At 36.2% G+C, this 24150-nt stretch overlaps 1 protein-coding gene across 3 annotated transcripts in view; it reads right to left on the bottom strand.

The window, feature by feature from the left end:
* prkg2 (protein kinase cGMP-dependent 2) overlaps nt 1-24150 on the bottom strand; it is a 75377-nt gene that overhangs the window by 8961 nt on the left and 42266 nt on the right. For 2 of the 3 annotated variants that reach the window (XM_039758023.1, XM_039758022.1), the window contains exons 7-12: nt 23178-23255; nt 16509-16603; nt 10384-10452; nt 9583-9681; nt 7262-7412; nt 6565-6701 (exon numbers count right to left, since the gene is read on the bottom strand). In XM_039758023.1, the coding sequence (XP_039613957.1) occupies nt 6565-6701; nt 7262-7412; nt 9583-9681; nt 10384-10452; nt 16509-16603; nt 23178-23255 (629 nt within the window). Of the gene's footprint in view, nt 1-6564; nt 6702-7261; nt 7413-9582; nt 9682-10279; nt 10290-10383; nt 10453-16508; nt 16604-23177; nt 23256-24150 lie in introns of those variants that run through there. The other variant, XM_039758024.1, reaches the window with a different exon arrangement.

The following is a 24150-nucleotide window of genomic DNA, read 5'->3' as shown; positions in this document are numbered from 1 at the left end:
TACAGTATTAATGTCGGAGCTTCACGCAGGATGTTTATAGCTAAATATTTAATGTTGTTTAAACATCGAAGACTTGCTTCATTTATCAATTTTTTAAAGAAAATCATTACAAGAAGAAAGGACAAGCAATCCATTTGTTTTAGACACCTGGAAGTAGCTTTCTTCATTGACTAAATGTATCATCATTCTTCTCTGCTGTTTTGCATTGGAAACCAGTAGTTTCTTTAGGAATCGAAATAAACTTCATCAGCTAACTGCCGATACTGATTAATTTAGCTAAATTTCCACAATCTTAATCATTATTATTTCTATTTATCTTTGCCAATAATACCTATACTAAAATAAACGTCATAGCAGCTTCCCTAATATGTCTCTCTGTGTTCAAAAAAGCAAAATACAAAGCTGACAGCATGCAACTTGCATGCAGAAAGCAGAAGAGCATATGTGTGCAGGAAAATACAATCAAATGTAAAGAAGGAGAATACATATATGTTAGCTGTTAAAAGCCATACAGTATGTGAACAAAAAAAAGGAAACTCCTACACTATATCAGAATCGCTGGACACAACACAGAAACCATCTCAAGATGTGATGTCTATCTGTCTCAAGAAACACTCACACATGGACCCACATTCATCCATACAGGAAGAATTTAGCGCTGCCCAGCAACCTAGCCCACATCTCTGGGATGCAGAAAGAGGAATGGAATAGTTTGAGAAAACTCCACACAGAAGTGGAGACAATGTGCAAACTGCACCGGACAGTGTCCAGGCCTGAATCTGAAAGTAGGACTCTAGATCTGTGAGGCAATAGTACTCACCCCTGCACCAACCTGCTGCCTACAATACACAATTTAATGTCCGAATACATAAAATTGCTTCTGCTAAGATTCTAAACTGTATGATAGGCTGATAACAAATACATTTACTGTATGTGTGTCTAAAGTTGAAATAGAAGAGACCAAGATAATTTGACAAAGATATATTTGGGAAGTCTGCAATTGCTCAGGTCTTTCTTCAATCAAGTGCTTAGTATTTAAGATTTCAATTAGTTCAGTGTACAGTATGTAAATAAATAAAATAGTTCAACTGTTTATAGTTTAGAAGATTTTCAGTGGCATATGGCAAATGAAGTGTTTTAGTGTTGGAGGAAAGAGCAGGATTTTTCTGTTAATGCATTTGTATTTGCTTAACAATCACCTGAATATTTTCATCATTAGTGTAAAACGTTCTGCAGTATTGTAAATCTAAAGGATTACTTGGCTATGCTTGTTTATGTTGGTAGGAAATAAGAACCATTTTAATCAAATGTATAATACAGAACTGTTCCCATAATGCATGTACTGTATGGTATCATAAGTTGTTTGAGTTATAAAAGTCTGCCAAACTGTTCCTAAGTTATACAAGCATGCTGCACTTTATGATGTCAGAAGCGTGAGCTACAGAGGATCATTATGGCAACATTTTTTTGTTTTACGAACTTCAGATAATGGCAAAGAGCTTTATTAAAGCAGTAAAAGAGCTGATCAAAGAAAGAAAAAAGGAGGAGTGGGGAAGTCAAACCAGTAATGCGATTAGTTACTGACAATACTTCAAGCAATGCAAGCAAAGAGGCACCTGGAAAGACTAAACATTTAGAGGTTCCGGGTTGTATGGTGTGCACTGCCACACTTTTATTTTGCTTTCGTTTAGGACACTATCCATCTGAATAATGCTTAAAGATCAAGATTTATTAAAGCCTGCTTTTCTGCTTGCAAGATTGCTTTATTTTACCATTGGGGACTGGATACCAAGTTTCTTTCTCAGTTAGATCAGTCGAGTGATTGAGTGAGTGCACCCCCACTAGGAGGGTTAAGGTGACAGTCTTCAAGGAATTACTGAGAGCGAGGTACTGGACTATAGTCCTGGGTACAAGTGGATTACAACTGAAAACTGTATATCCTTAAAGGTTAGTAGCTGCAAGAACAGGCAAACTAAAGTAGCAACAGATGTTAGACATTAATCCGTGGGTTCACACTTAAAAGAATCTGTGCATCTTAAAACCGTTTTAAGAAGAGGTGTCTGAAAAGTCCTTTCCACAATAAAACAATTAGTGGTTACATTTTTCAATAAAAATAAAAAAGTAATCACAAATGTGCAATTTGGTGGTACAGGGGTGTCCTCGGTGTAGTGATGGCATATTCTCCTCTCTCATATTGCATTTTCTTCCAACAGTCCAAAATAATGGAAAAAAACAAATTAAGAAAATGGATATGATCGCAGAATACACAGTCGTTCTCCACCTCCTCCTTGCTTGCTGACTTAATTTCTTTTGTTTTGTCTTTTTTCAATTAATTTTCAGTTCAAAACATCCTCTCTAAATCTTTCAAGCACTATGAACAGATGAATCAGAAATGTTTTTCTATTCAACGCCGCAATAATAAAAAGCAAAAAATGTGAAACGCCCATAAATAATTAAATGTACTTTAAAGGAGGCATTTGATTCACTAAAAGGCCGTGGCCTTTAAAGCTAATATGCTTGCCAATAATGCCTGTAACTGATTAACCTTTGCTGAGTTAGGTAACTTTTATAATCAATGTTTATATCATTAATCTTATCACTGACCTGTTTCATTAAATCATGCAATCATTACAGGTTTGACAGATGGTTAAACAATTGTGTATTTACAATTGGGACAGGGCAGTACTTGACAAACATTAACCAGAATCTATTAAAGAAATGAAGGTTGTCTTTATGAAATTAGTATAGTAAACCACAAAAGACACATGCACACAAAACACTGACCTTACAGTGTACATTTTCAATGCTTTGTCAATCATCTTTGTCAAAGATTTTGCTTATAAGAAAGCATCCATTTTTGTTACTAACCCCTTTTATCATGGTGGTGCCATGAATTTAGACATCAATTTCAGCCACACAGCCTTCAGCCAATTATGCAATTTCCTCAGGGACAGAAATGCTCCTACTCGGCCATAATCTTGGGAAGTATGCAGTGAAAATGGATTGAGGCTAAAAAGGATGCCCAAGAAAGTAGCCAATGAATAAGAGAAGGACAGATGTTGCTATTTAAACAATGGATATGTAACAAACTAGTTTTATGGAGTTGAAACTATTGAGTAGATATCTTTGATCATCATTTCTTTGCCTGCAGTTGTTTTTCTCAGAGTAGCCCAATTTTCGTTCAGATACCAAACACAAGCACATTAGGCTGAGTAGTACAGATGATACTGTATGTCCAGCAATCGCTAAGTGAGGTTGTGTGTATCTTGCAATTCTTTGGCACTCAATTTAGTGGTTGGTTCCTGTCTTACCCCTGAAGCTGCCAAATGGTTTAAGAAAGATTATGCCAGTGCATAGATGGATAAATAGATGGCTACTGCTGGTTTCCACAACAGAATAAAATTGGTTCCAGTTGAAAGTTTTAGGAAAGGAAGCAAGCAGGACTTAGAGCAGGGTCTCCAACTCCAGTCCTGGGGCCTCATGTATAAACGGTGCATACACACAAAAATGTTGCATACTCCCATTTCCACGCTCAAATCGTGATGTATAAAACTTAAACTTGGCGTAAATCCATGCACATTTTCATGCCAGCTAAATGCTTGGCATATGCAAGTTCTCTGCTCGGTTTTGCAAACTGGCGGCACCCAGCGTCAAAACAGTGCTTTTGTTCAAGTGTGGTTTCCCTTTCTTTTTTAGATCCACATCTCTGACGTGGCTTTATCAAATACACTGAAATTAACAGCATATTGTTTATTAGTTTAAGGCATCTGATTATAATTAACCTGTAACAATGTAATGATCCATGGAATGGCCAAACTATTTTAAATACCATAGCTGCTTTAGCCTTGTTATTCTCACTGCACCACTCAGAGTATTTATTCCACTAAATGGGGAATCACAGCTGTACAGCAGCTTGGAAAGAAAATTATCGGTATACAGCATCAAGCACATGCTGCCTCCGCCATGTGCACTGTCTATTGAACTGCTCTCACACAGGAAACGCTTCAAAGCCTTTCCTGTAGGGACATCGCGGTTAAGAAACTGTTTCATCCTAAGAACTATAAACGCACTCAATCAGTCCATCAAGTGCTCCTTGTAGAACTGTTTGTACTTATAAATACAATTACCTCACTGTAAACTTGTGATACAGTAACAATATTGCACAACCTGAGCCACTTTATAAAGTGCGTATTTACTTATGATGATATAATTTTTAAGATCAAATGCAGCAAAATATGTTTATTACATTATACAGACAATGTTCACATCATTTAAATAATCTATGTTGTTAATAATTAAACATGTGAGGACATGGTGTCGCAGCGCTAGCTAATTCAGGAATTGCTCCTGCCTCGCGCTGTATTCTTGCTGGGGCTGGTGCGACACTGGAAGGATAGATGGATAGAATAATTAAACAAACATGTACTATGAAGATATTTCAATGTTCCTTAAAAGTTTTGAAAAATTGCCGTTCTGAGCTTACAGATGGCTTAACATCTATTACAGAACTGATTGTGTGGTGATTGGTTACTTGGAGAATTTTATTTTTTTTTTCTTTTCTCTGTGCCCAATTATGACACTCATACGGTGAGTTACGACTCGCCTTTTCACGGTGACTTTGATATCTGACAACTTCTTTTTTATTTCGGGCCCTGTGTGACTTTAAACTTGAACTTTCAAGTTTCTCTGACACTCTGTCACTCGATCAACTTCCTTTTGTTGTTTATACCACTGTTTAAACCAACAAATAGTACATTTTTCCTTTACCTCCACTTGGTATTCGCTGAAATTCTTCGATTTTCCCCCGTGCTTTTGCCATTGCTTTTTCACAGAGTGCTGAGCTTAAGGGCTATTTATATTGATTTGCATATTCAAAGAGGCTTAATTCTGGGAGAAGTTGGGGAGGGGCAGCAGGTGCATGCACATGTGTTACTTGTCACGCCAACTGGGATTTATGAAGCAGAAGAACATGGTATTTGGCGTTTGCACAGATTTATGCATCTGGATTTTTTTGTGCGTATGCACATTTCTGCTTTTGTCCGTACACCATGTTTTAGTGTGAATTCTATGCATGTTGTTATGCATGAGGCTCCTGGAGTGCTACTGTGGCTGCAAGTTTTCATTCTAACTCTTTTCTTAATTAGTGACCAGTTTTTGCTGCTAATTAACTATTTCCCTTTATTTTAATAGGCTTTTCACGAGACCCTGTCTGCTGAATTGATTCCTTTTTCCTTAAATGGCACCTAAACATAAATTTGATGTGAAGTGAGCCAGCAAATGACCAAATAAGTTGGGGCCTCCAACCAACTTCACTTCATTCAGTTTCTTAATTTGAAGCCAATTCTCATTGCTAATTAAAACAGTTATTTAATTCCATGGCACTCATTCTGCCATGACAGACACTTCCAAAACTATTGATTTTCTTTTTTAAGAGCGCCATCAAAATGTTTTGTGAACCTGAGCAGATCAACAATATTACTGAGGCCTTCACCTTTCTTTATTTTCAGTTATTGTGTGATGGATGCAGGTTGTTGTTTATGTGTTGGTTCATTTTGTGTCTTAATTTTGTTTGGTTGCTAATTAAGGAAAAAAGAAATAACTAAGGGGCCTGAGTCTTAAATTGTGTATCAATTAAAATTAAGGCAAAGAGTTAATTAGCAGCAAAATCTGGTCAGGTCACTGATTAAGAAAAGGCTTAAAATGAAAACCTGTAGCCACTGTAACTCTCCAGGACTGGAGATGGAGACCCCTGGCTTAGAGGCTAGCAAAAGTGCTTGATTTTCTTAGCTAGTTTGTCTTTGTAGGAATGCAATATATCCTCTACATGTTATACTGTTTCTGTTTTTGAAACCTAATACAGAAAAGATTCATGAAAAGTTAAATTCTTACAGTAGTTTGAAAAAAACATTTGATTACAGAGGAATTGTGTTGGAATCCTTGTTCATGTGGTGTTGGTTCTCCCTGTGTCCATGTGGGTTTTATCTAAAATTATTTTTAAGATTTATTTGCTAAGAAACATAAAATTTTTAATTTTTGGCGATGTCATTTATTTTCTGCAAAGTACCTTGTGATGTTGCATGGTGTAACATTATACAGTATATAATAAAGATTAATTGAGGGGTAGTGGTTAGAATCTCGGTCTGTTCACTGGTGGCATGACATTTGTCTGTTTGGCTTTGTCTCCAGACTTTCTTACTGGTTTTTCCTCAACAGCTTAAAGAGGTTTGGGTTAGGCTGGTTGGTTGGTAAGTCTAAATTGGGTTGAAATGCCTGTGTATGTGTGTGAGAAAGAGAGAGTATGATGGGTTTATTTAGTTTTATCCTGTGTTTCTTGTATGGGCTTCATGGTAGTAAACTCTGTACAAGACACTTTTATACAAAATTCAGACTGACTGATATATTTTTTAAATGGGTGATTAGTCTCCTGGGCCAGGGTGTTCCAATTTTGTTTTTCTTTTATATGCATTGCAAATCCCTGCTTTCTTCAGAATAAAAAACCTTTATTTGATCACTGTGTTCACCTGAACCTGAAGAATATAAAAATGAATTTAAAGATATACTTACTTAACAACAAAAGGGGAGCATGCCTCCTCAAGGATCTTCCTTTCTGAGTGAATGTGCTCTTCTTGTCTGTTATCAACAATGTGTTTCTTCTTTATACATTTCATGGCAAATGTCACATCTTCATTCTTTACTTTAACCTGAAATAAATAAACAGTCAGCTTAGTGTTTCCTCTCAAACCATCAGGTTTGTAAACTTGAACAATAATGTTTGTATTGTTCAGCAGCTTGTTATAGTGATTAACTAGCAATTAATGGTTAAAGGTCGAGAGCACAATCTGCCAGAAATATATATATATATATATATATATATATATATATATATATATATATATATATATCTATATATCTATATATATATATATATATATATATATATATATCTATATATATATATATATATATATATATATATATATATATATATATATATATATATATATATCTATATATATCTATCTATATATATCTATATATATCTATATATATATATCCTTGCTTTAAAATCAATAACATGGCATTATAGTAAGATTTTAAATTAAATGAATGCAGACTGTATCAAAAAAAAGAAATGGATGACTTTAATGTCAAAAGTATACTCAGAAACCACAAACCACTGTTAATGCAGTAGTTTGTTGGACAATTCCTTTCTGGCAAATTAAGATAACTGTCATTTTTCCGATAATACCAGGCTGCATACCAGCTCTACTCTTCCAAATCCTCCAACCCCAAGAGTGGCAATAATCTCCAGATTCTGGAAAGGAGAAGTTGAGGAAAACCCTGACACTTTATCTTTCAGCTGAATCATCTCCAAGGAAACCGCTGGAGACCATCGATCACATGATGATGCTCTAAGATAAAAAGCCATAAGAAATACAAAATATTATAAAATATACAAAGCCCGCGGAGCGCCCTTCCCTAGTACCCCCATGATTACAGACTGACCTAAAATCTTATGCACTTTCAAATTGAATTTGAAGTTTAAGTGTGTATAAGGTCAACAGGGAGTCAGCCAGGACAAGCTGTTCACCACCAGGTCTGATATAAGGGTATGTAGCCACACAAACTGTGATTTGACTTTCAAGCAATCAGTAATCTAAAACACTCAGACTCCATTGCCTTCAGCCTAGATCTAAGAATTAAGGGTTTTATGGTGTTAAAGCAGTGGAACAATCAAAAGCATGACAACTCTATAGCTGCCTGCCTTTACAGTTAAGAGAAATCTTGTGTTTCTGATATATGATGGTGACATCCACTCTGAATATGCACCTAATTAAGAAAATGCAGCAGATCTGGTGCTGTTTTCACCTGTACTCTGAGGTGGCTCTGGAATAGCATTTCCAAGATTTTTATGGTGTGAGATGAAACAGCCATGAGCGATAACAGAAACGCAGCAAGAAAGAAAGTATAAGATAGGATATGAAACATCAAGAGACTACAGTTCATAACACTGCTCCAGTTAGTCACACGTGCAAAATGAAATCATGTTCATCTGCTTCTTTATAGACCTTGTAATTAAGGGATATTGAAGGTGCCATCAAAGAAAAGAATTGTTTTATAATGGCACTTGATAATATAAAATATAACTTTACAGAAAAGTCTGCACTGAATTAAGTGAAATCATGAACATTATAAAGAAGGCAGTGAATAATTAGTATACTAGGAAAGGCAAAAGCAGGTTTGCAGTTGTCCATATCAAAAAAGACATGCAAGTTTATTCTAACTTTAACTCAAAAGAATGTCACAATGGAACAATGCACTTAGATACATTCTTATAAGTACTCAAATTGCCAGCCTCGCATACCTCGTAAACCTACTCTTGCCCACCTCTGTATATTATTAAAATTGAATACTGAATTTAATTTTTCTTTTTATTATGAATTCATTTTTAAAATTTAAATCTTCAATAAAAAGGTGCTCCTTATGGCCCTGAATTAGGTTAGGTGGGTTTGAGCATGCTATGTGCTGTGGTTAAATACAGAAATGAAATTGAAATAATATGATATAAAAATGGCAGGCATTATCATTCAAATAAAAAACAAGAATGTTAAATGCAGAAGTATAATTCAAATGTACTGCAGAATGATGAACCTGATGCAGGTCTACAATAGCTATTTTCAGTGGAATATGCAAATTGGTAATAAGTTCATAATATTCTGAATAAATAATACAAACAAAAGGCCTACTATATTATATATGTCCAGTCACTATTCAAGGGGTGGATGTAAAGGTGGTCCACTGCTACAAATACTTGGGGGTCCATATTAATGACAGGTTGGTCTGGTCGCGGAACACAGAGGAGCTGTGTAAGTAAGGGCAGAGCAAGCTGTGTTTCTTTAATGTGACATTCTTCACATCTTCTCGAACTCCTATGATGACCTGTGCTGTTTTCTACACTTGACATGTGCTGGTAACATCACTTCAAGAAGGTCCCACCAAATTAACAGGCTAATTAAAAGGGTAAGCTATAAGATGCAGCCTGGACCCCCTGAAGGTAATAGCGAAGAAGAGAATTAGATCAAAACTGAGTGCCAATATGAACAATGCTGCACATCCTCTCTGACACACTAACACTGAGGACTTACAGCCAACAAATCATTCAGCAGAAGTGTATCAAGTAACTCTACGGGGGCTCCTTTATACCAATAGCAATACATCTGCGTAATGCCTCACTGGGACAGCCAAGTGAGAACATTTCTTTCTTTTGAACTTTCTTGCTTTTTAGTCATTCTGGTGTGTGTTTAGACCAGAATGGATGTGTTTATTTATCTATTTAAAAAGATTCTGTAAAAAGCCAAATTTCCCCCGGGGACAAGCAAAGATCTATCTATCTATTAACAAGAATGAAGGAAAGGACTTGGACATTCAAATCTCATTTTTATTACTTTAGAAACTGAAGACTCAAAGCATGGTAAAACAGCACACTGTAAAAATAACAAGTCCCAAAAAGCTGTAGAGTTACATCAAAATATAATCAATACTTTGGTCAAAAGATAGAAAAGAGGTCAAATATCACTTTACTTTGCAAGCCTCTGTTCATCCTCCCTGGAGAGTGTTGCCACATATCCTTGAAGATATTTCTGAAGTTCATCAAAGGTCCCAACTGTCTGATTAAATGTCCTAGGATTAAAAAATCAGTCAGTGCACAATTGTGGACAATTTAAATAACTGCAGTACAAAAGCAAAGGAATTGTTCCTAGCATGTCATCTAAAATTTGCACTCTAATAAAAAGACCATAAAACGTTCACTCACATAAAACCTGATATACTGAGCATGTACAAATTCTGATTTGGCTCATGTAATGTGTGAGCCATTTTTTTATCAAGAACAATTGGAATTTTTTTCAGAGTATGAAAAACATTTCAGATAAAATTCCATTCATTACTTCAATTAGAATTCTGATATAGATGAAGCCGGTTCTTGAATCAACCGATACCAAGTACATACTGTACAATTGTTAGTCTGATTTATTCTGAGCATCATTTGTCAAAGTATTAAAATGATGATCTATAATGTCCTTTTCACAAACTTCACCCAGTCAATGTAAAATAATCAGTTTCTGATTAAACATCTTTACATTACAGATAAAAGGGGAAAGCTTGACTGACTGGAACACCTACATGCCTATTTATATATGTATGTCCAATTTAATGTACACATTCAATTTTAAAATCTTATCTTAAATAGTAAAAACTGGAAATTAAAATTATGACATACAAAATGTTAAGCAAACCTTTCTCTTTCATGTTTACTGTGATGAAAGGAAGCCTCTGAATAGAGGCCGCCTTCTATTGTTTGCTTTCGGCTCAAGTGCTACTTACTCTCTGTCTATAACAAGGCATTCCACATCATTTTCATCAGCAATTATACTAGCTGATCTGACATCGTCACTGTAAAACAGAAGAGGGAAAATATTGTGCATCACACATCAAATAGGTTATACATGCATAAAGAAGCTGAGAGGAATGGCAGAGTCACAATTTCAAAAGTAATTAAATTAATATATGGGGCAAAAAAAGGAAGCATCTGAAGCAAAAATGGCTGCACTTTTTGTTAGTAGGTTAAATGGAGCAAGACACACTTTAAATTTGTCATAATGTCTTTCCTTAAATAATGCAGTTCTTTTGATGCAATTAATGTTTTGTTATTACACTAAATTCATATAGACATTGCCTTCTTTCACAATAATAGGAGACATACAAATTATCAGTTAGGCATTTGAAGCTCCATCACACAGAAAGAAAGCTTTACATTTTATATGAGCAGAAACACCATGCATTTTACCTACAATACTGCAGCAAAACATTGCATTTACAGTGGTGTGAAAAACTATTTGCCCCCTTCCTGATTTCTTATTCTTTTGCATGTTTGTCACACAAAATGTTTCTGATCATCAAACACATTTAACCATTAGTCAAATATAACACAAGTAAACACAAAATGCAGTTTTTAAATGATGGTTTTTATTATTTAGGGAGAAAAAAAATCCAAACCTACATGGCCCTGTGTGAAAAAGTAATTGCCCCCTGAACCTAATAACTGGTTGGGCCACCCTTAGCAGCAATAACTACAATCAAGCGTTTGTGATAACTTGCAATGAGTCTTTTACAGCGCTCTGGAGGAATTTTGGCCCACTCATCTTTGCAGAATTGTTGTAATTCAGCTTTATTTGAGGGTTTTCTAGCATGAACCGCCTTTTTAAGGTCATGCCATAGCATCTCAATTGGATTCAGGTCAGGACTTTGACTAGGCCACTCCAAAGTCTTCATTTTGTTTTTCTTCAGCCATTCAGAGGTGGATTTGCTGGTGTGTTTTGGGTCATTGTCCTGTTGCAGCACCCAAGATCACTTCAGCTTGAGTTGATGAACAGATGGCCGGACATTCTCCTTCAGGATTTTTTGGTAGACAGTAGAATTCATGGTTCCATCTATCACAGCAAGCCTTCCAGGTCCTGAAGCAGCAAAACAACCCCAGACCATCACACTACCACCACCATATTTTATTGTTGGTATGATGTTCTTTTTCTAAAATGCTGTGTTCCTTTTACGCCAGATGTAACGGGATATTTGCCTTCCAAAAAGTTCAACTTTTGTCTCATCAGTCCACAAGGTATTTTCCCAAAAGTCTTGGCAATCATTGAGATTTTCTTAGCAAAATTGAGACGAGCCCTAATGTTCTTTTGCTTAACAGTGGTTTGCGTCTTGGAAATCTGCCATGCAGGCCGTTTTTGCCCAGTCTCTTTCTTATGGTGGAGTCGTGAACACTGACCTTAATTGAGGCAAGTGAGGCCTGCAGTTCTTTAGATGTTGTCCTGGGGTCTTTGTGACCTCTCGGGTGAGTCGTCTCTGCGCTCTTGGGGTAATTTTGGTCGTCCGGCCACTCCTGGGAAGGTTCACCACTGTTCCATGTTTTTGCCATTTGTGGATAATGACTCTCACTGTGGTTCACTGGAGTCCCAAAGCTTTAGAAATGGCTTTATAACCTTTACCAGACTGATAGATCTCAATTACTTCTGTTCTCATTTGTTCCTGAATTTCTTTGGATCTTGGCATGATGTCTAGCTTTTGAGGTGCTTTTGGTCTACTTCTCTGTATCAGGCAGCTCCTATTGAAGTGATTTCTTGATTGAAACAGGTGTGGCAGTAATCAGGCCTGGGGGTGGCTACGGAAATTGAACTCAGGTGTGATACACCACAGTTAGGTGATTTTTAACAAGGGGGCAATTACTTTTTCACACAGGGCCATGTAGGTTTGGATTTTTTTTCTCCCTAAATAATAAAAACCATCATTTAAAAACTGCATTTTATGTTTACTTGTGTTATAATTGACTAATGGTTAAATGTGTTTGATGAGCAGAAACATTTTGTGTGACAAACATGCAAAAGAATAAGAAATCAGGAAGGGGGCAAATAGTTTTTCACACCACTGTATATAATTTAATGTATTTTGAATGTGCAGTTTACAAACACAGGGGAAAATATTGTTAACTATTAACAATTACACAATGATAAATTTAAGGCTTTAAATTTGAATCTCGAATAGAAAGGAAACAATGTGTACAGAGTTTAGGCAAACTACATGTATAATTATTTACTTAAGTGTGTCAGAAATGCTACTTTATAAATTGACAATTTGCCGCCTTGGCAGTTCTAAAATAAAGTTATATTTTGATTTTTTTACGTTTTGAATGTACTGAAATTTCAATTGGCATCATCTGATGAGAGCCTTTTATCGGCTCAGATTGCACACCAGCTTGAAATCTTAAAGATGAACAGTAAAAGAGACTGCTTTGTCTCATTAAAGAGATCCACTATAAAAGATATGGTTACCTTGTGCTGGCGAGATATGCTGAACAAAATGACATTTATAAAATACTTCTTATAAATTTATTAATGTCACTCTGAAGGAAAATATTTTTGGAGGAAAAAGGCAAATTTTAAAAATACAAGCAACAAATATAAACATTGCTTGACATATTAAAACAAACACTGGTGTTTTATATGCCTGTATGTCAAATATGCTTTACTAAAAACTGTCACATAATAAGGGACAAATAAGAATTTATAGATTTTTAAAGCTGTACTATGTTTCTAGCTAACTATTCTTTAAACTGACTAGCCGCAACAGCTAAAAGTAGCAGTAGTACTAGTAGTGCTATTGTCATTGTACAGAGTACGGAGAAATTTTTAATTGCATGTCCAGCCAACATACAGCATGTCACCACTATCTTGTGTCTTAACCAACAAAACTTTGTTTCCCTTGTAAAGTGGGGACTCATGTAGAACGCTACTGTAGCAAACCTAACAATTTAAAGGTTATTTCCACACTGAAAAGGACCTGACAAAAGCTCTGTGTCTTTTACCTTTTTTCTTTACAGCATGGAAATTTCTTTTAATGTTTTTTCCTTTCCTGATGCACGCTGACACAGCCCTGCACTAACTCTTTTACAAAGTAATCCATTAAAGGGATCGGTTATCAAATATGGAAGGTTATAAAAAAATTATGCACAATACAATTGCAGGAAGAGGAAGACCTTTCTGTTTTTGGGCTCATCTTCAGTTTATTTTTGTGACTGTTCATTCTTTCAAGCCCTGCATATTCGACATGAGTATGTACAATCATCTAAACTGAAAGTGGCCCTTAAGCATAAAAATTAACAAAATAAATACATTGAGCTGATGCATCCTAAAAGCTGAAAGTGTAACATGGTTTAAATGTGCTTCTATTTGCAGCCTTCCATAATTTTATGAAATGTTCTTTTCTGACTCCCTGCATTTCCAATCAATTCATGGCACAGAAGGAAAAAGGAAGATCAGTTCTGTGGCCTCTATCATTCTTACACTTGATTTACAAACCCCACATTGCCAAATGAGCGAAGATGTACAATTAATAAAGTCCATCTAAAAATGACACATCACCTTTCTGCTCTACACAGCTTACTTAAAACAAACAGTTGATGTCACCTGGGGTCCCTAGCGTACTATCTGAACAACCATGAATTCTATAAATTGACAACATTGATTTCAAATGCAAACCCGTCTGCCCCCTTTTATGATCTAGTCGGCACCTTTAATCATTGTTAATTCCCTCTTTTTATTTCCCTAATTAGTTGTAAGACAACAATACACATGCAAAATGACTGGTTCAGTTATCTTTTTTTGCGATATGTAAACTTTTATTCAATATCTCGATGTGGCCACTTGCATACTGTCTTACATCATCTACCACTAATATAGTGATGATACCCAATTTTATAAAATCACTCCTGAATAAAATTCAGCCATGTTCACTCCTTGTCTTGATGCCATCCGTTCATGAGTGGTTTTAAATAACTAAATCTAAACATTTAAAAAGGAAAGCTCAACTGCTTACTCCATGATCATCTTCTCATTCAATCTTATAGCTTGCCAAATCATCTCATGATACTTTGTTAGCATGTTTTGCTTGTCAGTATTGGGCAGTCAAGCCTTCTCACAGCTACCTATGAAACACTTATATGGTCTAACCCTACACTGAGTATTAACAAACAAATTACAAAAAGTTTGAAATGCTGCTGCTAGAGTCCTAACGCTAGCTACACGCAATGAACACTGATCAATTGAGTCCTTTTATTTTTTTAAGTATCAAAACCTTTCTAAATTTGTCAGTCATCTGATGCCAGCCGCCTTACTTTTGAAAGGTCCCGCTGCTCTTGATGAATACTCCTTTTAGCTTGTCTGCCCCTAGTCTTTGAAGCTCTTTCTCCACTTTTTGCTTTCTTATCTATCAGATCGAGAACACAACAAGAACATAGCATGTTTGACAAATGTCAGGAGGCCCTTTAGTTTTTCAAGCTGGTCAGCCTACCTCCTAGCTAGGTTGTCTGAATATCTCATCAATTAAGATTAAGGGTTCTGCTTCACTTATATGACTATATAGTAAGTTCCAGATTCATAAGTACTCCTTGTGTAAAGAAATGTTTGTTAGCTTGAAATCATTCTACTCATAAATGCAATTCTCCTTAATGTCCAACTGTGTCCTTGAGTATGTGTTTCACAATTTATTAAAAGAAGACCTCAATTAAATCCCTATGTACCCTTCTTTGCTGAAGACTAAAGAAGCCAAATACCCTTAGTCTGTTAGAGTCGGACCTACCCTTTAATCATGAAATGCCTGTGGTTGTTCAGCCCTGCACATTTATAATGTTTCTGTGTTTTTTTTGTACTGCCTCACTTCCACATTACACATTTTGAGCATAATGTCTCTTGATTTATATCCAACAGCATTTATGGTATTGCACTTAGCTTTTCTTTTTAATTGCTTATGCACATTGTCTAGGCAATGAAGAATGCTGCATCAACATAAGCCCTTACATCCATTTTTAAGTTGCTTTTTATAGATCATTGCCACCCATCCTGTATTTATAATTAATGTACCTTTTGTTTAGGTGTAGCACTTTATACTTTTGAAAATCATCTACATTTTTAAAATGTATGAGGATTGCTTAAATCATGCTGAGTTGTTTTTTCTGCCCACTCAGTATCTGTTATCTTTCAATTTTAGAGTCATATATTTTTCATTTTTTTAAATACTAGCATCAATGTCATTAGTACAAAACTAAAAAAAGTGATGGTCCAAGTACAGATCTCAAGGCAGCTCCACTGGTCACATCACACAATCTGTACTCTGTACTCTGTCTCTGGCCAATTATCCAACTTAAACTCCATATTCACTAATTTTATTTCTGAGAATTCTCACTTTTTGATTATTTATAAAATCTTGCAATATGTTTGTAAGTGCCAATCATAGAAAGTTAAAGCTTTGAGTTAAACTCATATTAGTGTTTGCTTAATTTGAATAAAACATACATTTCTTCCATAGTCATAGACCCCATATAAGTTTGTTTGACAGAGAACTTTCTTGCTATAACTAAGGTACAGTGTGTTAATTGTGTCATTTGCTGTTTAGAACAGGTCCTGGTAAACAGGGACATAAAAGACCCATTTTCAACTTAGAAATGGGATAGGCGTACAGTTTTCTGACCGTTTTGAGATGGTTCAGAAACGTATGGAAATGATTTAACTGAATAAGCAATCTTAAAGAAATGAAATCAGATTCAAGCTTTGAATAGAACTTTTCTTAACAAGAACTTTTTCTTTTGCTATTTTAATTTTTTCTTTTTTGTGTGAACTGTTTTACTTTTAATTTTAACTAAAATTTTTAAAAACGAAGATATTTTGTCTGTGGAATCATTTCAGCGTATCAGGCTTTTGTTGAATCCCTTTTTTATGCTAGAGCTTCTGAACTTTGGTGTTCTTAAAAAACGCAGCTACACTGTTGTCTGGTTGCTTCCTCTTGTTTTTCTCCTTTGATAGGTGCTTTCATCATTTTACACTGCAAAATGTTCTTTATGTAATAAGATTCATCAAATAACTGGCCAAGAGCTGAATAATGCAAGGCCAGCTTACCTTATGAGGGCTTTTTCACCAAAGTAATCTCCTTTTTGTAAAGTCTTTATCAATTTCGGATCATTGAAGCTTCCAGCACGCTGGGTCACCTTCACCTACACAGAAATAAGTCATTTGTACTGAATAACAGTTTTTTTTTTCTTATTTGTACTAAATAAAAGAAAAGCATAATATAAGCAAGTCTGAGACTAAACTCTTCGATATTGATACCCATGATTTGAAACTTGAATAATGGCATATATTCATTGACAGAAAAAAAATTAACTCGGAAGCAGCATGAAAGCCAGCACATACAACATTTAAGAAAGAAATCATTCCAAAAGGAGCTATTTCTTGCAGTTGTGCTATACTTCGTAGTTATTCGTTATCAAGTGAAATAGTTATAACTGGCAACACAAGCATTTATGTATGAAGTGACAGAGTAATCTAGGGGCCCTGTTACACATTTAACTAAGTATTGTACCACAATACCTCCAGTCAGGCAGTAGTTCACTGATGGTGTAGAGTGAACAATAGCTGGCTTGACATAATTTTCTACATATACTGTATCAGCATACATCATTAGGCATTGCTCTGTTGGAAAAATGGTAGTATAGAGACAAACCCTGAAAGTCTTTGTAATAAGTGCAAGGATCTTCTGGACTACCTCTAACAAGCAGCAACAACAGATTGGTTATTGAAGTGGATTCTTCATGACACAAGCTATTGTGAAATAAAAATTAACTGCTTGCAAGCTACTTAGAGTTAATAGCTGACAAAGCTGTTTTGCTATAACAGCAGGTTATTCATACGGGCGTCTGTCATAAGACAGGGTACAGTAAGCTGACCTAGGATAATTTCCAGTTTCTTTAGGAATGTGTCTTTTTGACACAGGAAAGATGACCATTCCTTCTTTAGGGTCTATCTGAAAAAGTAAAAAAATAAGAACAAATGGCCCATTAGCATAATAACATAAAATGTTTAAGTAAACAATATTATGTTTTTTTGATAAATATGGGGAAGGGAGAGGAAGAAGAAAATATAAAAAGCCAATCAAAAAATTAAACTTTGCTCTTCTGCCTTGCAACATAGAATCCATGTACTCATCTGTGACTGAATAAAAATCTAATTGATTGAACTAATCCTGTCTTCCTCGGGGGATTTCTTCCACACTATTCTGTCAATGTGATGCTGGGGAATGTCTGGATTGCATCATTATCTGTGTTTTTCTTTCATGAGAATCCAATGGCCATCTGCTCCAAGGGTAAACAGGACCCAATGCTGAAGACAGCCCCATACTAGTCCACTGAATTCTAGGTTACCAGGCTAAAACATCACTTTAGATATAATTGGTGGTGCAGGACTGAATCTAATCTCTGTGGGTATTACATCTTGTCAAAATCTTGACATTGTATCAAAGTTGTTGAATCTCAATAGATCCTGAAAAGTGGCAGATTTAGGTGCTGTGAAAGTCTTTTGCATATTTTCTGGGCCTTCTAATGTTCTGTTCCTCTATGCCTCACAGATTCTTCCTAATGTGTGAGCGAGCTTTCTTATAATCATCATCTCCCTTGTATGCAATGTGTTCCACTCCAATACACTGAGCTAAACAATTTCTCCTGATGAATTCAGCCAGTTGTCCAAGTAATTAACAAATAAGTTGTTGACATGTCCTGAGTGTGTAGCATCAGCAGTACAAGCTTTTGAAGGATACCATGAACTGACCCCATCCAATTATTCTCTTTTCATGGTATGCATAATGTATAAACTTCTAGTACCATATGTGAGGTTATTGAAAATGCAAATTAAATCATCTGCATACCTCGTCTTGCTGATTTCTAATGCACCACTGCTTCTGGGTTGAGCAGTTTTTGTCACACTAGTCAGACGTTTTTTGGTTGGCACTTCAGCTTCATTGATCTAGCATCCTGAATTTAAATTCTGAATATCTATTTTATTTGGATGTTTGCCCAATGTCTTTGTTGGGTTTCCTGTCATGTCCCTAAAAATATGCATGTTATGTGAACTGAAAAATCCAAATTGTCCCCTTAGCCTGAGTGTGTTCACAAGTGCACCACATGATATGCTGAAACCCCATCAAGGACTTGGTTTCTGTCTTCTGTCTGATGCTACCAGGCCTAATGGCATTGAAATAAATTGAGTGGGTATTAGAATGTTACACTTCATTTTACAGGGCCAGGAGTAACAAACAGTATAGAACCCGAGTCAAAAATAGGATTTCAGTGTTTTGTAATTACTTCAACAGGGCCAAATTAGAATTAACAATATATCTAAACAATATATCTCAGGAATGTGAAATTGTTTGTAGAATGACATGTATGCCCATGAGAGACAGCAACACTAACCTTTTGAGCCACCATTCCATCATTTAAAGGCATATTTAAGACAGTAGAAAAATACTTTATGAGCCCTTTTGACAACAAAATGAGAAAGGACTTTGCTGTGTTATGGAAACAGATTACATTACAGTGATGCTGCAACATGTCTCAGTATTACAAAGATTAGCCATATAGGCTCCCGGCTACAGAAATCTGGATTTGAATCCTAGTCCAGATACTATTTCTGCAACCATTGTACATTGTTCAGTGTTTGTGTGGGTTGTCTGGTTCATTCCACATTCCTAAGACAAACAGGTTAGGTTTACTGGCAATTCCAAATTGACACGTTGGAAGTGATAGTATGTGTGTGGTGTACAAACAAACATGGCCAATTTTAAAAAAAAAAAAAAAAAAAAAAAAAAGCAGACCACCCAGGATTGTCACCTGGCTTCCACTTGTGCATGCCAGGATAAGCTTCAGACTTCAACAATCACAAAATGGATTAAATAGGTTTGAAAACAGGCATCTGGATGCTTAAAAGCACCTTTGTGAATTTCCCCTTGGGATTAATAAAGTATCTATCTATCTATCTATCTATCTACAATACATATACAAATATATTTATACAGAAATCACTCATTTATGAAAATAATGAAATACACTGATAAACTTTTTAAATACAATATTTCTTATACATTTATATTCAACTCAAAAAGATTAAATGAACGCTTTTTAATCTGAGTATAGGATCAAGTCAGTGAAACTTCTGGGATATTGATCTGGTCAGTTATATAGCAGAGTGAGTTGTTAATCAGTTTCAGCTGCTTTGGTGCACTAGAGGGGCAACAATGAGACAACCCCCAAAACAGGAATGAATGGTTTAACTGGTGGACGCCACTGACATTTTTCCCTCCTCACCTTTTCTGACTGTTTTTTCAATAGTTTTGCCACCACACTCGCCTGACCTAAATCTAATAGAACACTTCTGAGACATTATGTTTTGATCCAACCGATGCAACCAGGTTGGACCCCAGACTGTCCAGGAGTTCAGTGATGCCCTGATCCAGATCTGGGAGGAGATCCCCCCAGGACACCATCCGTTGTCTCATCAGGAGCATGCCTCGCCATTGTAAGGCATGCATACAAGCACGTGGGGGTCATACAAACTACCAAGTACGATTCTGAGTTGCTGCAATGAAATTTCGGCAAAATGGACTAGCCTGCTGCATCATTTTTTCACTTTGATTTTTGGGGTGTCTTTAAATTCAGCCCTCTGTAGGTTAATAATTTTCATTTCCATCAAACGCTGTGGCGTCCTTTTGTCCCTAACACATTTTCCCCATTTTTTTTTTCTGATGTGTTTTCAAAGTGTTCCTTTAATTGTTTTGAGCATTTTTTGTATATAGCATCTTGCGCAAAATATACTGAATCTGTCAGTAATTAATTGTACACGATCATTAAGATGACCATGTCAATTGATGTTAAGTTTTAATTTGAGAAGTTTAATGTGTTTGAAGTGGTACAAGAGCTTTGAAAATGTTCTATTGAAGTACAGATGAAGAAATGTGTTCTTCAGTAAAATACTTGTGCATCACATATGTACGCCTTCAACTTCATATAGACTTTGACACATGTTAAATAACCCCATACATTTTGTGTTAAGCTGACCTACTCTTACCTGTGTACAGTACAGAAGATCCAATTATATTGTGCTCAATGTAAAATGACACACCAGCATAAAAACTTTGTGAGCAGCTGACTCCAGCTGTACATTTGGTCCAAAAGGTTTTAAAATGGACTTCTACTGATACTCAGTTTTTATACAGTTAAGCCTAGTTTTCTAATATTTAACATTGACATTTAAATGTAACTATTTGGCTGATAACTTTTATCCAAGGTGACTTACAACATTTATGATCCTATTGGTTGCATTTCTTTTGGTTTTCTAATTGGAGCAAAGGCAGGTCAAGTGACATGCAGATGGTCACACAGTGTCAGTGGGATTTGAACCTAAAACCTCAGGGTTTGAAGTCCAAAGCCTTAACTGCTATACTTTGAAGATCTTTTTTTCCTACTGTTTTTTCTGTGAAGCTTTAAATGCCAAAATAAGCCTATGTGTTCTGAGAAACTGCATGTGCTGCACATCAAAACGGTCATCCAAAATGATGTTATATACAGTATGTTATTATAAGTCATGGACCATTTATAAGTACAAAAATATGCTTTTGTAGTGATGAGGGTGTTATGAACTACTTTTGATCTATTTGGTAAACGAAGCTTGTTCTCCTTCATTTGGTGCAGATGACTTAATTGGGTCCTGCCCTTATTACTTACCTATTGAATGGTCCACTGTTATTAAATCATCAGGGTTTGTGGGTGGGGTGTAAGTATATAAAAGGAAGCTGGTTTGGGTTTTAGTGTGCATGTGTGTGAAGAAGGATTTGGGTTTAACAGAGCAAGGTATGGAGAGGTAGGGCTGGATTGTTCTGCCTTTTGTTTTTTATTTCTTTTTGCTTGTTACATTTCTTTTAACTGTTCTAAGCTAACCATTTAGGTGATAAATGTGGAGAGAGTATCTAGCTGCATAAACTTTGTTTAGCTAGATTTATATACGTCTGCCTATTCAAATTAGTAACCATACTGGAGTTCGGAACTGATTTGTGTCTTTGGAGTTAGTGGTGAAACTCTCTTCCTTGCCACAGACTCCCCTCAAGTTCATCTACTGGGCTTTTAAGCCTTGGCTAGTAACAATCTACTTCCAATAATGTCCCAGGAATAACTTCTGGGGTAAAGAATAGCCTCTGAGAACTTTTGGGACCATTCACCTATTGCTCCCATGTAGAAGTCTCAGAGTTTCTTGTAATCCTGGATCAAAGCTCTGTCTCTCTTCCTGTTTTGAAGGATACGGCAAACCTCAGGTCACCTCTTCACAATTACAGGTAGCAGGAAGCCACCAGTAGCATGATGGATTTTTACCTGTTACCATCCAGTATACTGGGTGACTCTGATTCATTATTATTATTACCGGTACTTGGCCGATGCCTTTATCCAAGGAAACTTACAACATTTGAGATACAATTAGTTACATTTCTTTTGTTTTTCCAGTTGGAGAATGGGCAGGTGAACTGACTTGCTCATGGTCATACACAAACCTCAGGGTTTGAAGTCTAAAGCATTAGCCACTATGACAAAATCCCTGCCATTATCCAGCATCCACCACTGTCCTTCTAATTCATAATCATTTCCAGTGTCTGCCTCTGGAGCTCCTTTCATAAATAAAGAACATAACATCTTTTTGTGGTCTGATTACACTAATCCTGCCACTCAAGAAGTCATTGCCAGTGCAGTTTCACCAAAGTGTTTCAACCTATCCTGTACCACCTGAACATGCCTGTGTAATACATTTCCATTCACTCATACAGGACCACTTTAGAGTCACAAATGAATGTAACACAGATAACTTTGGGATATGGTAGGTAAACTGGAATACACGGTGAAACACCTTACTGTATACAGACATGGAACGTATGTGAAGACTCCACACAGACTGTGACCAAACCAGGATTCTGACCCAAGGCTCTGGAGTTGTGACGCTGCAGCTCTAACCGCTGCTCTACCATGCCACCCAGAACTGAAATGGACATACAGTACATTTTCAAAACCTGTGTGTGGTACAGTAATAACAAGCTTGCTTCAAATTGTCTCACCCTTGCCACTAAATGCACAGTTATTTTATGTATAATATCTTTATGTATGGATTTTCAATAATCAACTAAAGAGCTTTTTTGCTAAAAGGAAAGAGTGATAAATCACACTTTTTCTTTATATAAAACCTTATTTAATCGCACCATTAGGGTACAATTAAGTATTACTATAATACATTAAAGAGGAAGACAGATTGCACGATTATTGTCAAAACCAGCCGAATTAGTTACATTTCCATCAATCCACTGCATACCTTCTTGACTATCTAATACTTTTTATACCTCTTTTCCAGTTCTTAGACTAATCCCACTCAAATAAAAGACAAAGGGAATTATTTTTCTGTGGCTGTTTAAACCCAAAAGGACTGTATCCTCAGGTGTCTAAGTGTTTCCTGCCTTCTAAATGATTTCTGTAACTCATTTATACCGAGCAATTTTAGAGTCCCTGAAGGCAGGAAATGCAGGAAAGGGTTAAAGTGTCTTTGTACTTTGGGTGTCAGATTGCAGAAGGAGCAGAGTCTGAGAGTGACCCCAGAGACAAGAGATGTAATGGTCATCCCCTGCTTGATAGGTGAGAACTGGGGATCCTCTGCAGATCAGGTGCACACTTATTGAAGGAAACTGGCAGAGTAAAATCAAAGTATTACCTTTCCTTTGGCGATAATGTAGAAAGTACTTCCTTCCTCTCCCTCCCTGATAATGTAATCCCCCGTGTCATAATATTCCTAAAAGCAATAAAAAAAAAGGCTGAAATGAGACAAACATTGATTATTCCCAGCCACAAGCCTTTCTACTACTTGCATCACTGGAAGGCTAAACAACACTGCAGCAGCAATTAAAATATCCACCGAGGGAGGACCGTCGCACAGAGCACAAAGGAAATTACTGGGGCAGAAAAGGAAACAGAAATGTGTGACAACCAGCACTTGCAAGAAACATCTGTTAGCAGCTCCGGCACATTTAACTCCATCATCTAAAATTGGAAATCCTACTAAATATTACAGAGTTTGTTTAGTAAGAAAATGAAAAACAATTCTGTCACAATCAGCATTAGTTAATGTTATTTGATTTAAAATATTCTTACTCAGAAAGGTTTTAATGAGAGTCAGTGTCTGTACCTTTTTGCACTTACACCTTTTAAAAAAAAAAAATGAACAGGAGTTAAATGTGTACAGGTACAGTATGTAATCCAAGTATGGCCTGGTGTAGCTACTGCCTTCTTTGATTATAAATGTAGCTTGTTTAGCTTTGTATTGAACTAGAGGTTGCATGGTTTTCTTCTTCTCCATTTTTGTGAGCAGCTAATTATTATTTTTATGACTTTGAAGGCATTGCCCCTATTTCTGAACCAGGGCATGAAAAAGCCTGCCATCTGAATAGGGCTTAGACTGGCTGGGGTGAGGTCAATTCCAGGGGTGCACAGACCTGAAATGAGGACACACATGGCTTTTTGTGTTGGTTTTTGGATGGCCTGTTCAATATTTAGTGCTTCATTTTGGTCAGGAAAAGACAACAGTTGAGAGCACAGAAGGAAGAAACACACTGTTTTAGGGGTAAAACGTTTGTCCACTGAAACATGAACACTGATGGTATAAACAACCTCCCCTCACTTCCGCTATC

This window comes from Polypterus senegalus, chromosome 7 (assembly GCF_016835505.1).
Source record: "Polypterus senegalus isolate Bchr_013 chromosome 7, ASM1683550v1, whole genome shotgun sequence".
Taxonomy (NCBI): Eukaryota; Metazoa; Chordata; class Cladistia; order Polypteriformes; family Polypteridae; genus Polypterus; species Polypterus senegalus.
Note: the sequence above shows the minus strand (reverse complement) of the source record. Positions and strands in the feature narration are given on the sequence as shown.